The sequence below is a fragment of the Canis lupus genome, chromosome 3 (assembly GCF_011100685.1).
Source record: "Canis lupus familiaris isolate Mischka breed German Shepherd chromosome 3, alternate assembly UU_Cfam_GSD_1.0, whole genome shotgun sequence".
NCBI lineage: Eukaryota > Metazoa > Chordata > Mammalia > Carnivora > Canidae > Canis > Canis lupus.
In genome coordinates, this window is record NC_049224.1 from 73,825,838 (window position 1) to 73,843,243 (window position 17,406).

Here is a 17,406-nt window from a genome sequence, read left to right on the forward strand (position 1 = left end):
TAACTAGCCTGTCGATATTTTGTAGGTTTTACAATTCTTTCTGAATGCTCAAACATTATATAACATGATTATACTAATGGCAGTCATTGTAGTGAACCATATAGAAGACTAGATAGAATTTGAGAATTATCTTTCACCGTATTTTGAATAATTACAGAATTAGTTTAATAAAATTAATAAAGTTTGGTATTGTTGAAAGTCATATGAATGAGAGAAATATTTTATCGAAATTGTGTAGATAGGACATTTCTTTGACCATTTTTCTGAAAATAATTTCCTGAGCACATATTACTATGTTTAAATACATTTCAGAAAGACAGTCTTCCTTGACTGCTAGAAATTGCCAATGAAAATATGGCCTGGAGTTTTCTTTGTGAGATTTTCTTTAAATGATTATAGAACTGTTCAGACTCCCTAGGTCTCCTGTAAAGTAAATCTGGGCTACAGCTTTATGGTAGGTGTGTGTGTGTGTGGCTTGTGGTCACCTGTTCTTAGAGATCTCAAGGCATTTTTTTTTCTCCTTTTCTCTTTCTCTTCCTTTTTCCTGTATTTTTTTTCTTTCTTTCTTCTTTCTCCTTCCTTCCTTCCTTCCTTCCTTCCTTCCTTCCTTCCTTCCTTCCTTCCTTCCTTCCTTCCTTCCTTCTTTCTTTCCCTCCCTCCCTCCCTCCCTCCTTCCTTCTTTCCTTCCTTTCTTCCTTCCTTCCTTCCTTCCTTCCTTCCTTCCTTCCTTCCTTCCTTCCTTCCTTCCTTCCTTCCTTCCTCTTTCTTTTTCAATCTCCTAATAATGGAGAATGAGGTAGGTATTATCTTGGTTTGCCATTTCCCTTTCCCTTGAGCTGTAGCATGTTGAGGTCTCAGCTTTATAGAATAGAGTCTTTCTACCTTGGGCATATCTTGGGTTTTGACTTTCCTGGCCCATACCCTAGGAGGCCAACAAAATCAAAGGAAAAGTCCCGGAGTTTGGGGAATGCTCTTAGGGTAAAAGAGGTTCAGTGCTCAGCTCATCTTTCTGGGTCTTTCCTTTCACTTAGCTTTTTGTCTTCATAATCTTTAATATTTTGTTTGTTCTTCAATGCATTAAGGAGAATGTATTTTATTCAGAATTTTTGGTTGTTTTAAGCAGGATGATTCATCTAAATAGTCTACTCAACCATATTACCAGAAACAGAAGTCTGCTCTGAGTTGGTCATGTTTTTTCAAAGCTGTTCTTCATTTTAGACCATCAAAAATATCTTCTTAAATAACTTTGTTAAAAATATTCCATTTCTTCTACAAAAATACTATATAGCCTCACTGATTTGGTATAATTTGGGAAAAGCTCATGTAAATTGCGAAAACCTCTAAATGGTATGTTATTTTAAAATAAATTGTGTACTTTGCACATGCTAAATAAAGCTAGCAAAATATCTCGTAGTGGTCCTTGGGGGAACTTGAGCAGATAAAAATGATTTGCAATCTCATAATTATGTGACTAAATGGCTCTCCTAGAAGTGTTTGAGGGTGCTTGAAAAGTTTGTTCTTGGTATAGCACTGTGGTAGTCTGTTCCAGCTACTATAAAGAGAATATCACAGACCAGATGATTTATAAACAACAGAAATTTATTGCTTATAGTTCTGGAGGCTAGAAGTTCAAGATCAGGGGCCACATGGTGAGTGAGGACCCTCTTCTGGTTGCAGACTTCTGGGGATATCCTCACAAGGCAGAAGGATCTAGGGATCTCTTTGGAGCCTTTATTTAAGACACTAATCTCATCCAGGAGGCTTTATTCCCTCATGACTTATAAGCACTTCCCAAAGGCTCTACCTACTAATACCATAGCTTTTGGGGAATAGGATCTTAACACACGACTACTAAGGGGACAAAACCACTCTGAGTATAGCAAGCACAAGGGCCTTGGTGTGAAGAAGTTGGCAAGCAGTGACATAGTCTGAAGGGAGTGAAGCCACAGCATGTGACATTGACTTAGGTAATGGTTCTCTATTGTGGCTACACATTAGGATCACTTCTGGCTGCGACTGACATCCTGAGATGGCACCAGGAGTCTTTTTAAAATTCATCAAGTAATCCTGATGTGATGCCATGGCTGAGAATCACTGGACTAGACAGTGCTAGCAATGGGGTGATCACTTCATAGCATTCTGGTTCTGGCTGGTATAGTATCCCCAACTATCATATCTGGTGGATGGGAGTGCTGAGAGATAGTCAGATGATATTCAACAAACATTTTAAAATATTTTTATTTATTTGACACAGAGAGAGCACATCAGGGGGAGTGGCAGGCTAGAGGGAGCAGCAGTTCTCTCGCGGAGTGGGGAGCTTGACACAGGGCCTTGATCTCAGGACCCTGAGATTGTGACCTGAACCAAAGGCAGACCCTACTGAGTCACCCAGGCACTCCTGGGTGACTCCAGCTCCATTAACTTACGTTAATGAATACTGGAGCTGGAAGGGACCTGAGCAGTCATCTAGTACAATCTTTGCAAAGACTATTTCTTACACAAGATTTATCTAACAGGGAAAATACAAAATTTCCCTACCACCCAAATATTGAGTTAAATGTCCATGATATTTGAAAATTGTAATTGTTGGGGCTTCCGGGAGGCTCAATCGGTTATGCATTGGCCTTTGGCTCAGGTCATGATCTCAACAATATATAACCTAGCTTCAGGCTCCCTGCTCAATGAGGAGGCCTGCTTCTCCCTCTCCCCTCCATAAACCCCACCCCCACACCACGGCTCATGCTCTCTTGCTCTCTCTCACTCTCTTAAATAAATAAATAAAATCTTAAAAAAAAAAAGAAAATTGTAATTGTTGTAATATTGCTGGGAGAAGAGAAAACAGACCATTTAGTTGATACATTTTAGCTGAAAGTGGTCCATATGGCTACTTAAACAAGGTCAGAGGGCAAGAGCAGGTCGACAGAGTATAATGGAGGCCTACCTGGAGACTGCATCCCTAGCAGTTAGTTATAACCATCTGGAGCTTCTTCATATTATTTTAGAGATCGTGTGCAGATAGAAATGATGTCTGTCATTCTTAATTTGAATAAAACAACAAATTAGCCAACATTTCTCTCCATCGCCTGCATGTATCTCATGCAGCAGTCAGCTTGGGTTTATCCTTCCTTCCTGTACATATTCTAGTTTTCTCACTCCCAGGCTCATGCTTTCTACCCCTCTCCTAATGTCATAACCCTCTTTCAAAATGTGAACAAGGATGGGATCCTTGGGTGGCGCAGCGGTTTGGCGCCTGCCTTTGGCCCAGGGCGCGATCCTGGAGACCCGGGATCGAATCCCACATTGGGCTCCCGGTGCATGGAGCCTGCTTCTCCCTGTGTCTCTGCCTCTCTCTCTCTCTCTGTGACTATCATAAATAAATAAAAAATTAAAAAAAAAAACAAAAACAAAAAAAACAAAATGTGAACAAGGAAATCTCATAAATTCTTTTTATTCTCTTTCAGAATCTGTTACTATAAACCCATAATTCAATACCCCCGTAGTGATTGATCTCAAAGACCAAGTCTATTCCATATTTACATCAACCAATAATTAGCAAGAGCCTATTATGTGAAGGTGCAACAGTGGGTAAAATGCTAAGTGCTGCAGTAGATACAGAAATACACCCCAGTATGTGCCTTTAAGGAACTCACATTCTTTCCATCCTTTGTGTCATAATCAATGATTGTATAAGATTTTAGTCTCCCTACTGCTCTGCTCAATGCCTTATTGATCAGAAAGTTTATGAGATAAATGAATTCTCAATTGGATTAGCTCCCCCCACCCCCAGTCCTTTTCTGCAGCTTTGCTACTGAGTTTGTAATACAGAGACAGGTAAGTAGGTCAGCTTTTGCCAAACTTACTACCTAGCATTTTCTTTCTTTGAAGTTCTCACACAGCCCAGCTATTCTTGTCACTGACACAGACAGCTCTTTCAATGACAGCTTCTCTCTAACCTCATTGCTCCCGCTACGACTAAGCAAGGACCTCTTTCCTTCTACAAACTTTACTCCATCTAAGTCTCTTTTGAACTGCTCAGTTTATCATATATTTAGATTTGTAAAGATGCATAACTTTAAAGAAAACTGTTTGAAAAATTTAGTTGATTCTACTTCTCAATTTCAATGGAGTGTTTGTACTCTCTTAAAAAGTGACCATAGATTTTCCAAGTAGAATTCACTCAGAAAAATAGAAATAAACAATCTGACTAGTTTTGAAAACTAGTGTAGTCACGATAATTTTAATACCTTGAGCATGCCACCACTCCTGGTATAACCAAATGGTCACTGAGTCATTGTTTGCCTTCCCAGTCTCTATTATTTTTTAGGCAGAAACATATTATATAAGTAGCATTCATTCAACAATATAGAACTATTTAAAAATATATCAATTAAATATATGTGTACTATCCACAAAGAAATGTCACCGAATTGAACCAATTTCAGCTTGGGCAAAGATGGAATGCACTGAACATGGTTCTCATGCTTCCTTGGCTTCACCCCTTAGATATGTCTCATTAGCCAAAGGAAATAATTACCCAGGGCTGGGGGAAAATAGGGTAGATAGAGTAAATGCTAGTCATGATGTTCATACCTACATCAATCAATACTGCATTTCTTCAAGAGATTCACAAAATGCCAGAGTTGCTCAGGCCCAGGAGAAGATACAAAACAAACATGGTATATTCTTAAGTTTCAGAGTCTCTGATAGGGGAATTGGTCCATTTTTATAAATCATGGAAGGTATCTGAGATTGAGAAGGATGAAAATGCCAAAAGTAGGCTTTAATTTTTCATGGCATTTGATTTTTTTACTCCAATTAAAAAATGAAATAGAATGAAAATATTACAGGGAAATTTATAATCCAGAGTAAAATGTCATTTTACTGAATATTTGTTCCTCAATAACAGTTAAGATAGCATAACAATTTTTTTTAAAGATTTATTATTTTATTTATTCATAGAGACACACAGAGAGAGGCAGAGACACAGGCAGAGGGAGAAGCAGGCTCCATGCAGGGAGCCCAACTTGGGACTCGATCCCTAGTCTCCAGGATCACACCCCGGGCTGCAGGTGGCACTAAACTGCTGTACCACCGGGGCTGCCCACAATTTCAAGCATTATACAGAGTTTATGAAAAGATACTTACTTGTACTTTTAACATTAATGGAATGCCTGTTGTATACCAGGCATTGCTAAAGAGCTTCCAATCAAAATTTCCTCTTTGTCATCATTTCTCACTCTTAGACTAGAATTACAATCTAAAGAGATTTTCTCTCAGACTTTAAAAAAATCCATTTACTTGTAGATTACATTTAGAAAAAATCTCTTTTGGGATGAATATAAATGCAGAGTTTCAATCCTAGTAATACAGAGAGAATGCCCATTGTTATGCATTGAAATAACAATTTTAAATGTACCTATTAAGGTTTTTATTGTTGTAAAATATACATAAAATTTGTCATAAGTGGCAGTCAGTACCTTCCCATGTTGTGTAATCATCTCTAGTTCCAGAACATTTTTATCACCCTGAAAGGAAACTCCTTACTCATTAAGCAGTCATCCCCCACTCCCTCTTCCTTTCACATTTTGCCTGGTTCCACAAATTTGCCTATCTTGTATATTTCATATAAATGGAAGATACAATAAGTGGTCTTTCATGTCTGGCTTATTTTACTTAGCATAATGTTTTCAAGGTTCAGTGTTGTCGTATGTATCTGTACTTCTTTTTATGGCTGAAAAATATTATGTTATGCACCACAATTTGTTTATTCATCAGCTGATGGACATTTAGGTTGTTTCTACCTTTTGGCTACTATAAATAATGTTGCTATGAATATTTTTGTGGAAATTTTTGTTTGAACATCTATTTTCAGGGTTTCTTATTTTAGTGGGAGTATATATATATACCCAAGGGTGGAATTGCTTGGTCACATGGCAATTCTATGTTTAATTTATTGAGGATCCACCAAATTGTTTTCCACTATACCTATACCATTTAACCATCCCACAAGCAATGTACAAAAGTTCCAATTTCTCCACATTCTCTCCAACACTTATTTTCTGTTTTAAAAATTATAGTCACCCTAGTGGATTTTAAATGGTATCAAAGTATGGTTTTGATTGCACTTCCCTAATGAGTAATTATGTTGAGCATCTGTTCATGTGCTTGTTGACCACTTACCTTCATTGGAGAAATGTCTATTCAAGTACTTTGCTCATTTTTAAATGGGTTGTTTAGCTGTTTGTTGTTGAGTGTAGGGTTTTTTTACTTATTTTGGATAGAATCTTACATGATTTGCAAATGTTTTCTCATTCTGTGGGCTGTCTTTTCATTTTTTTTTGTCTTTTCACTTTCTTGATAGTGTTCTGTGATGCATAGAAGCTTTTAATTTTGATGAAGTCCAACTTATCTATTTTTTGTTGCCTTATGCTTTTAGTATAAAATATGTGAAACCATTGCCAAATCCAAGGTCATGAAGATTTATGCCTATATTTTCTCTTCAGAGTTTTATGGTTTTATCTCTTATATGTAGATCTTTGATTTATTTTGGGTTAAAATTTACACATTTGTGAATTAAGTGTCCAATTTCATTCTTTTCCACATGAATAATGTTGTTTCAGCACCATTTGGTGAAGAGACTATTCTTTTTTTTTTTTTTTTTTTTTTGAGACCATTCTTTATTGAACAGTCTTGGTACCCTTGTTGAAAATCAGTTGCTCATAGTGTATTGACCATAGTTTATTTCTGGACTTTGTATTTCATAATACTGGTCTATGTATTTATCCTCATACCAGTTTTTAATCACTGTAGCTTTGTAATACATTTTGAAGTCAGGAAATGGGAGTCCTTTAACTTTGTTTTTTTAAAGATTATTTTAGCTCTTTGGGTCACTTGCAGTCTCATATGAATTTTAGGATTAGCTTTTCCATTTCTTTTTTTTTTTTTTTTTTAGCTTTTCCATTTCTGCAAAAAAAGGGCCATTGGATTTTTGATAGGGATTGCACTGAATCTGTAGACTACTTTGGAGACTAAAGTCATCTAAACAATAAGTCTTCTAATCCATGAACGTGGGATGTCTTTCCATTTATTTAGATCTTTATCTCAGCAATGCTTTGCACTTTTCATTGTGTAAGCCTTGCACTTCCTCAGTTAAATTTATTACCAAGTACTTTATTCTTTGTGATGCTACTATAAATGGGCTTGTTTTTTAAAATTTCCTTCTTGGATTTTTAAAAATTTCCTTCTTGTCTTGTATAGACATTTGTTGTTGTTTTTTTTTTTTTTGTATAGACATTTGTGTGTTGATCTTGTATCTTGTAACATTACTGAATTTATTAGCTCTCAAGTTTTGTTGTGTGTGTGTGTATGAATTCTTTAGAATTTTTAATATATAGGATCATGTCAGCTACAGTCTTACTTCTTCCTAATTGAGATTCCTTTTATTTCTTTTTCTTGCCTAACTGCTCTTGCTAGAACTTCTGGTGCAATGTTGACTAGCAGTGGTTAAGAGGGCTTTTTCCTGATCTTAAAGAGATAGTTTTCAATCTTTCACCATTTAGTATGTTGTTAACTGTGGGTTTTTCACGAATGCCTTTCAATAGTTTGAGGAAATTCCATTTCTCCCTAGTTTGTGGAATGTTTTTTTAACATGAAAGGGTGTTGGATTTTGTCAAATTATTTTTCTTATCAATTGAGATGATCATGTTGTTCATATCTCCCTTCATTCTTCTTATAATAAAGAGCTTTGTTTTCAAGTCATTGTCCTAGTTTCTTCTAGCTGTTGATTCCTTCATGCTACTAATGTGATATATTACATTGATTGATTTTCATATGGTGAAACATCCTTGTATTCCTACAATAAATATTACTTTGTCATAGTGTATACTCTTTGTCTGGCTTGGTATCAAAGTAATGCTAGTCTTATTGAATAAATTAGGAAGTGTTCCTCCTATTTTTTTTTTTTTGGACGAGTTTAAGAGGAATTGCTGTTAACTTCTCTTTAAATGTTTGGTAGAATTCACTAGTGAATCCACCTGCTGCTGTACCTTCTTTGTTGGGAGATTTTGATTATTGATTCAATCACTTTACTTGTTTTAGGTCTGTTCAGACTTTTTATTTCTTTTTGAGTCAGTTTTGGTATTTTGTGTTTCTAGGAATTTGCCCATTTCATCTAGGTTATCTAATTTTTTTGGCAATAAAGCCTTTTTGATAAGTAAATTTGTTTATGGTTCAGTCATCCAAAATGCCATGCAATTTATCTAATATTTATAAAATGTGAAGTATATACACGTTTTCTTACATTTACCTTTCTAAAGCAAATTGTATGTAAAATTCCATGAGATTTAAACAAAATTTCCCCACGAGGCTAAAGAACCAAAATTTTCTGAGAGGAGTATGACCAGTATAAATTTTACTTCTAAAAAGCATAAACTTTTTTCATTTTCTTTTTGTTAAAATAAATGATTGTTCATTTATTAAAATGAAACCTCTCTTTTTCTACCTAGAGAAAGAAATGAGTATGGACTCTCATGCAGAGTGCCTGCATTCAAATTCCTGTCCTACCACTTACTTGCTATTTGTGAGCATAGGGTAACTTCTCTGTGCCTCGGTCTCCTCACCTGTAAGAATGAGAATAATAATAGAACCTACCTCATAAGGCTGTTGTGATGGTTAAGTGCATTAATGCGTGCAAAAAACTTAGTTCTTAATTCATAATAAGCATTCAGTATTAACAAACATTATTTTTATAAGGTATCAGTAATTGAGGTTAAAATAAAGAACATCTAGACATAATCATCAATGAAAAAGCAAGTAAAAGGCAGCAATGTTGGATGATGGGTACAAAAAAGAGTCATATTTTCCTCTAGATTTATAAGACCCCAGACTAGGAGAAGAATGAATGTTTTGGCAAGTGTTCTGTCACTAGAAAAGAAATGGTTCTCTTAATTGGTATTCAGGAAAGCAGGTCCTCTTGACTATAGTTGACCTTTGAGCAACATGGGTTTGAATGGTACGGGTCCACTTATATGAGGATTTTTTTGATCAATATAGTACTGTACATGTATTTTTCTCTTCCTTATGATTTTTTATATAACATTTTCTTTTCTGTAGCATTCTTTAAGAATACAGTATATAATACATGCAATATACAAAATGTGTGTTAGCCATCCGTTTGTATTATTAAGGCTTCTTGGTCAACGGTAAGCTATCAGTAGTTAAGTTTTGAGGGAGTCAAAGTTGTATGCAGATTTTTTGCTGTGCAGGGAGTTGGCACCCCTAAACCCTGTGTTGTTCAAGGGTCAACTGTACAAAACTGTTTTTTTTAAAAAGGCTCTCTCTCAGGGTAGAAAAATCAAAGGCACTATTCATGAATCCCATAAAGGAAAGGAAGGTCCTCAGAGAGGAGAATCAGTTCTTTTAAAATGAGTCTGGCCTCCACCATGGGCCACAGGTAATCAGAGAGTGGATGGTGAGTGTTCAAAGGAATAATCACAACTATAAGTACTTCCTTTCAAATTGCAGGCCTATGCCTCTTAGGAAAGCGATGATGTACTAACACAGTTCTGCTTTTGATTGTTTTGTTTTGTTTCTTAGATCTTTTGCTTTCTCTTCTCCTAGGTACATAAATATACTCTAAGGCTGATCCCTCCTTGTCATGAATACAATTGAATTTATATCCATAATATAATGAATAGATAAAACATTAATTATTGAATTATTTTCACTATCACTATTATTTTCTTTGTGGCCACACCAATAAAACGACCACAAGGTTTGTTTTGGGAATGGAAGTACTCAGTTTCTTGGTTTCCAAGGAAGAAACATTTTAAGAGCATTCAAAATCGGCTCCCTCTGCACCCCCAAAAAGAGCTTGGTTTAATTTTTTAGAGAAATCAACTAAAATGAGTCTACCTTGATATAAAATGTAAATCACATCAACCACAGCAGTGTATTTTAAAAGATGGGAATTTAGATTATGCTCATTTTTATAGTAAGACATAAGTTAATGACTTTAATATCTTAAAGGATTTATCATAAAATGTTACTGCCCAATGAGTTTTTTGCAGACAATAAACAATTCACTGAGAGTATTAACATTCACATGTGTAATTGGCGTTTACAAATGTACAAAACTTTGGGTAATAAACACTTTAAACTTATTTTTCAAAATTCAATAAACCCATTCCCCTCAAACTGTTTGATTACAAAGAAGCACAAAAGGTTACTAACAGCAGCAAAATGTGAGAAACAAAGCAAGGGAGGCAAATCCAGACAAGAGAACATAAGAGTATCTGAAGAGTTTTGTTAATATCAAACGACAAAATCAAGACATCTTTTATAATATAAAGGAAAACAAATCCATATAATTATTACTTAGGCAAAAGAACATTATAGGGTATATAACATTTATTTACTCTACATAAATTTGCATATCTTAAATTTAATGAAAAACACCATGTTTCTTTTTTTTTTTTTCTTCCATGTTTCAATTCTAATTTGAGAATATCATAACACGTAGCTCTTAGGAATCCTAAATATAACTGGGTGAATATTTTAAAAGACCTCAAAGATCATTTTGTTTTCAATTGGTCATTATTGTTTTAACTCTCATTTTTCTTCATTCATTAGACTAAGTCAATTTAGAAATAAAATCCACAAAGTGTATATAATGCAGCTATTTCTGAAAAAACTAAATATTAGCATAGTGTTTAGTATGTCATTAAAGTTGTAGTTGCAGTTAAACAAACGAATAAAAATTACTGCAACTAATGTATGATAAAGTTACAAAGCAAACATTAAAAGTGTCATCTGGTGTATGTGCACTGTAGTAAAAGAAATCTGGATAACGTGAGTAAAATGTGGTTGATTATTAATAAATGAAATTCCCAGCTAATACCACATTGCATTTAGGAGCAATGCATTTGTCCTCATATGTTACATCAGGAACATATGTTCACAATCCACCAGCTGTAGTTTTGATTTGCTGAGAAATGAATTCCTAAGAAATGGAGGATTTAATCCTGGTTCATCCACTTGTTCCTCCCTTGTTTTACCATCTTCACTTTGAGATTGGGCACCCTGTGCCCAGGAATGTGGCATTGCAAATTTACTAAAAATGTATCCATTGGTAGTAGAATAATTTTACTAAATTCATAAGGAAGACAATATCTTCATTTAGAAAACAAAGCATTATGTTATAATTTGACAGTTACAACGCAAGCCCCAGCTCTTCCTAGGCACAGTGGAGCAACCTAAAACAAAAACAAAAACAAAAAAGACATATTTGTTGGGTTTATAGGTACAGATGTTGATAAAACCATACCAGTAGGTCAAATACTGAAAGAGTATGTACTTGTCAAAGAGCTGCTGACAAACTGCTCCCCCACCCTTACTGTGGGCTGGGCCAGGGCCCTTCTTCCAAGCCCCCTGCTGATGTTAAAGTTCCACAGACTAAATTGTTCGGGTATATCACATTATTATGCAGTATTCCCTTTTCTTTAAAGGTAATTGTAAAAGAAAATTGCTCAGGACTTATTCTACCTGAAACACTTTATTTGGCCAAAATGATGCAGGATATGGATAATGAGGAAATGCTGAACACTTTAACTTTGTAACCAATGTGGTGAGAACATCAAGTATTATCTAGAGAGGCCCTGGAACAGATATCTCAGAACACACCAGATATGCTGCATGCCTGGCTGCTTATTCCAGGGGAACCAATAATTTCACATTTACTGACTGCCTTCTCTGTGCATGGCTGGAAAGTCTAAACCCATTTTACTATTTTTTAGCACAGTAAATAAATAATAAATACTACTCCAACTCCCTAGGAGTAAAAACAAACTTGGTGAATGAACTCTATGACGATGAGACAGAAGTGCAGGGTGCTAGGGAAAGGAATATAATCTTAGTTTATGGATAAGGAATAATCTTTCACCTACTTTTTTTTTTTTTTTTTGAGTACCCTAGACACTGGAAACTAAAAGTGTGGACAAGGATAGCTTTTAAAGGATTACTTCTTTGAGCACAGTAAGACCCAAGAATTAAAACAATAGTATTTAGGGAAGAAGTGACTAATCCAAAGCACTGAGAAAATTTCTTTTGTACTTTTATATGTGGGGGCATGTAATAAAGTGTTTTTGTCAAATACGGGATACTGAAATGCCTCCCTAATCAGTTTGGCCTCTCTCCCAACCTTTCTAGACCAGCAAGTGGATTTTAAGAACACACCTGATGTCAGCTGTCAGAATATACTCAGTTGTTCTCTATCTGAATCAGGTGTTTTGATCACTGTTCTATCTCCTTGAACAATCAAATCACCTACTTTAAAACCGTACCTATTTACAGTATTCCAGGAGTAACCTCTAAGTCATTTCAATCAAAATGTCTGTCTGTAATTAGCAGCTTTTCTTAAAACACTGAAGACCTGAAGTCTTTATACTGTAAAGAGTTGATGTTGCCATGACAACCAGCTAGAAAGTTCAGCTTAGCATATTTACTAAATACAATGCAGTCACCTCTGCTTTGGGTCAAGGTAGCAGGGTGGGTGATTGCTTTGGACTTTATAATCTCATTCCCTGAACAAACGTCCTCCTGTCCATTTGTTAGAACACTAAATGGAAAACATTCGTTTTCCAGATTCTACAGTTATAAGTTCAAATTTAAGTGCTTACAAATAGTAATAGAGGTGGCATGCAAACAAAATGGATATGTGGTCACAGATCATTAATTTTGATAAGAGAGTGATTCAGCATAAAGCATCTGTTACCTATAATAACAAGTCTCAAAAACAGGCCAAAAGATTTCCTTAAAACTAGGCTAAGAGCATATGTATGTCAAATACAGCTTAGGAAAAGAGATTCTTACATCTCTTTTTGGGCTCCTTGGTTATCATTCACATTGCCATGGTGAGAGGCTGATGGTAGAAAATCACATCATTTCTTTTTTTTAAATTGATTTATTTATATTAGGGAGGGGGTGCAGAGGGAGAGGAGGACAGAAAATCTCAAGCAGACTTCCTGCTGAGGGCAGAGTCTGACGTTGGGCTCCTTCTCACGACCCTGAGATCATGACCTGAGCTGAAACCAAGAGTCAGCTACTTAACCTAGTGAGTCACCTGGGTGCCCCAATCACACAATTTCTAATGAAATTCTGTAGCTCTGATTTAAAATCTCAAATGATCTCTTCTGATCCCAGTGACCCCACTTAAACTTAAGAAACAGGATCAAGGGTCACATAAAGTCCCTTTTTCTATCCTCCTCATTTAAAAATACCCTGTCCCTTCTATAAGTAAATACACAATACACTCATATTCTCATCTTTTCCTCCAGCCTTGGAAGAGATCTTTCCTCCAGCTTGAGGAAAACCAGAATTTGCTCTCAATTTGGTTTCCTGCTTTTCTTTCAGGAAAGAACCCTTCATTGTTGCTCTCTTTTTAGCATCTGAAATCTCTACTCTCTTTTCACCTCTATTGTGAAAAAGACCTATGGCTCAAATTTCTAACTTCAACATTGACTTACTGTGTGACTTGGGTCAACTATTTAACCTCTCTGCATCTCAGATTCCTCATCCAATAGAGCCTGGTCCATAAAATGTGTTCAACAGATGTTAACTTTCTATTATCATCATTATTTGAAAATTGTATGCCCCTCTAGCTCATGCATTTACTTATTTTTCTCTTTATTTTTCACCCTATATAGTGGCTTCTTCTAGCACATCCTCAAAGGTTCTTATAACTTCATGAATGGCAACTTAGTTTCATTCATCCTTATACTGTTGAAACCTTGTCTCCTCTCTCTAAATGCTCTATTCCATTATTTTATCTAAGCCACTCTCTGGTCTTTTATTTGCTATTTTCTTCAGAAGTTGAACCTTCAATCCTACCCAGTAAGTGTAGAAAGAATAGATAGGACTTGGTAATATCTCTTGAATCCACCTATAGAGTTGATACTCAAGCCCTACAAGTGCTTCTTCTAAATGTTTTATTTTTATCCAGTCTTTGCTTCCCCTGCCCCTAACCCAATTTATCCTGTTTCCAACTGCCACGTGAACTTTCTATTAGTACATCACTCTCCTGGTTAAAAGTCTCGACCGCTTCCCACTATCAAATTCTTGAAGCATGGCCTTCAAAGATTTCCAACCTGACCCCAAACTTGTTCTCCAATAAGAACTTCTGCTCTTATTAAGCAAGTATCCCTATAACCAGCCATCCTTCTTAAACATATCTTGCATATTTCTGCTTCAGTGACATTTCTTTTGTGTTTTCTCACACAATTTCCCACCTCTTTCTGCCCTTTTGAATTGGATTTTGAATTCATTAAGGATTAGCTTAAATTCAACTTCTTCTCCATTGTATTTTTTTCTCCTTGATTTCCTACACCACTCAATGCCTATACAATAGCGTACTTCCTACCAACTGTTCTACATTGTGGGTTCTACCCTTACACATGCAGATTATACCTACCTAAGTAGCTAAATTCTGTGGTAGCGGGGATTCTTTTAAGTTTCACTTTCTTGATAGTACTTACCATTTCTCCTTGTATGTAGGAAAACCTTGGCTCAATTAAACATCTGAGTGTCTTTCAGGTGCCAGATACCGAATTGGCATGCAAAATTCATAATTCTTTTCTTGGTAATGATGGAAACAAAGATCTCAAAAGATCATTCTTAGAAGTGCTAAGCCCTCTGGAAATAGACACAGCTGAATGTCTTCTGTTTATAAGCTTGCCAGGTCAAGTTTCTTACTTCTTAATGAAATTTAAAGTTGCCATCTTTGTTAGGTGATGACCAGACACTTGGTCTGCTCCCATATATCACTGGCTTGAATATTTCAAACATTATTGCTCATGTATGCGTAAGTGATTCACATTTTTCTGATTTCTATCTTTGTTTCTTATTTTCCACAATCTGCCCTCCCTTTGCCATAGTTCTCTTGTGGTCCTATCTACTCTATCTATACTAGAACATCTCATCAATTCCCAGCAAATGGTGGCAGATCAAAACTATTAATAATTCCTCTGAGCAGTAATTTATACTTTAAAGATAATTTTGGATTTTAATTATGTTATAAAATTAAACATTCCTTGTTTCCATATGTTTATCAAGAGGTGATTTTATCATGCTTATGTTGATATTGGACAAAATTAAGAGGATCTTTTTACCAAATGAATTGTTTTAATAAAAACAGAGAAGTGTAATAATGAAAAATGAAATGCCATACCTGGGTCCACTCATTTGTCTGGGGATCATAAGCCTCCACTGTATTAAGATAAGTTTGTCCATCATAGCCTCCAACAGCATATAATTTATCACCAAGTAAACAGACCCCTACTGCATCTCTGCTGATGCTCATAGATGCCACTGCAGTCCACATATCTGTTTTGGGATCATATCTGAAAGAAAATTTTAGAACTGGAGCTGACATTGTCCTCACAATATTTTTATGTAAAAATAGTTTATGAATGAAAGATTTGCATGTAAGACCTATATCATAAAACTCCTAGAAGAAAACATAGGGGGTAAACTTCTTGACACTGGTCTTGGCAATGATTTTTTGGATTTGACGCCAAAAAGTAAATGCAATAAAAGTAAAAATAAACAAATGGGACGTCAAACTAAAAATCTTCTGCATAGTAAAGGAAATCATCAACAAAATGAAATGGCAACCTATGGAATGGGAAAAAAACATTCTCGAATCCTGTATTTGATAAGGGGTTAATATCTAGAAGATATAAAGAATTATACAACTCAATGACCCCCTCCAAACCCTCATATAAACCAATTAAAAACTGGGCAGAGGGTCTCAATAGACGTTTTTCCAAAGAAGACATATAGATAGCCAATAAGTACACGAAAACATCACTAATCATCAAGAAAATGTAAATCAAAACCACAATGGCTGTTATCAGAAAGATAATAAGTGTTGGTGAAGATGTGAAGAAAAGGGAACCCTCGTGTACTGTTGGTAATGTGAATTACTGCAACTGCTATAGAAAACAGTATGGAGAGGTACCTGGGTGGCTCAGTCCATTAAGCATCTGCCTTCAGCTCAGGTCATGATCTCAGGGTCCTGGATCAAGCCCCATATAGGGCTCCCTGCTTAGCAGGGAGTCTGCTTCCCCTCTCCCTCTGCCCTTCCCTCCAGCTCGTGCTCACTCTCCTCTTTCAAATAAATAAATAAAATCTTAAAGAAAAAAAAAACAGTATGGAGATTCGTGAAAAAATTAAAAATAGAAATACTATATGATCCAGTAATTCTATTTCTGGGTATTTATATAAAGAAAATGAAAATGAAAACACTAATTTGAAAAGATATACTTACCCCCATTTTCACTGTAGCATTATTTACAGTAGCCAAGACATGGAAACCTAAGTGTTCATCAATGGCTGAATGGGTAAAGAAAATGTGGTACATATAGAACACACACACACACACACACACAACCAGAATATTATTTGCCCATAAAAACGAATGAAATCTTGCCACTTCAACAACATGGATGGATCTTGAGGGTATTATGCTAAGTGAAATAAGCCAAAGAAAACAAATACCTATGATCTCACTTATATGTGGATTCTAAGACAAAAAAAACCCTAAGCTCATAGATTGGTGGTTGCCAGAGGTGGGGTGAAATGGGGGATGGGCATCAAAAGGGACAAATTTCTAGTTATAAAATACATTAGTTATGAGGATGTAATGTATAGCATTGTGATATAGTTAATAATACTGTACTGTATATTTGAAAGTTGCTAAGAAAGTAGAACTTAAAAGCTCTTATCACACACAAAAATTGTAACTATATATGGTGATGGATGTTAACTAGACTTACTGTACTCATTTTTCAATATATACAAATGTCAAATCATTGTTATACACTTAGATGAATATAATGTTATATGTCAATTACACCTCAATAAAAGAATACCTACATATTCAGAAACACCTGGGAGAGGCAGTATGCAAAATGGTTAGAGAATGGGTTTAGATTTGAGCTGAAGAATCTTGAGTCCTTATTCTTCCAGTTACTCACTCTGTGGTATTGGAAAGTTACTTAAAATTGTTACATCTTAATTTCTTTATTGGTGAAAATACTACTCACCACCTAGCAAATGCACGGTAAGCACTCAATAAATGTCATCTTAAAGATGGGTTCATTTATTACAATTTTTTCCTATTGGCAAAGAATGCGTTCCTTTAACAAAAGTTCAAAGATTACAAAAATATATAAAAAATGCAATAGCTAGCCTCATTTCCTTCCAACTTTAATTACAGAGTCAAGTGGTAACCACTATTAACAATTTGGTTTGTATTTGATCTTCTAAATATTTCACTTTTTATTCTCAGGGCTTGAGAGGCTATTTCAGGACATGTTTTTTTTATTTAACTTAACGTTTTCTTTCCATGTA

At 35.4% G+C, this 17,406-nt stretch overlaps 1 protein-coding gene and 1 long non-coding RNA gene across 7 annotated transcripts in view; one reads left to right on the top strand and one right to left on the bottom strand.

The window, feature by feature from the left end:
• Nucleotides 1–3,683: 3,683 nt before the first annotated feature.
• LOC111095295 overlaps nt 3,684–17,406 on the top strand; it is a 72,998-nt gene continuing 59,275 nt past the window's right edge. The window contains exon 1 of the long non-coding RNA XR_005357291.1: nt 3,684–3,831. This is a non-coding gene — a long non-coding RNA (uncharacterized LOC111095295). The remainder of the gene's footprint in view (nt 3,832–17,406) is intronic.
• The window catches only part of KLHL5 (kelch like family member 5), an 88,152-nt gene continuing 77,678 nt past the window's right edge, over nt 6,933–17,406 (bottom strand). For all 6 annotated transcript variants that reach the window (XM_038533476.1, XM_038533475.1, XM_038533474.1 and 3 more), the window contains 2 exons: nt 15,221–15,392; nt 6,933–11,252 (listed from right to left, as the gene is read on the bottom strand). In XM_038533476.1, coding sequence (XP_038389404.1) covers nt 11,196–11,252; nt 15,221–15,392 — 229 coding nt within the window. In that variant the 3' untranslated portion in view covers nt 6,933–11,195. The remainder of the gene's footprint in view (nt 11,253–15,220; nt 15,393–17,406) is intronic.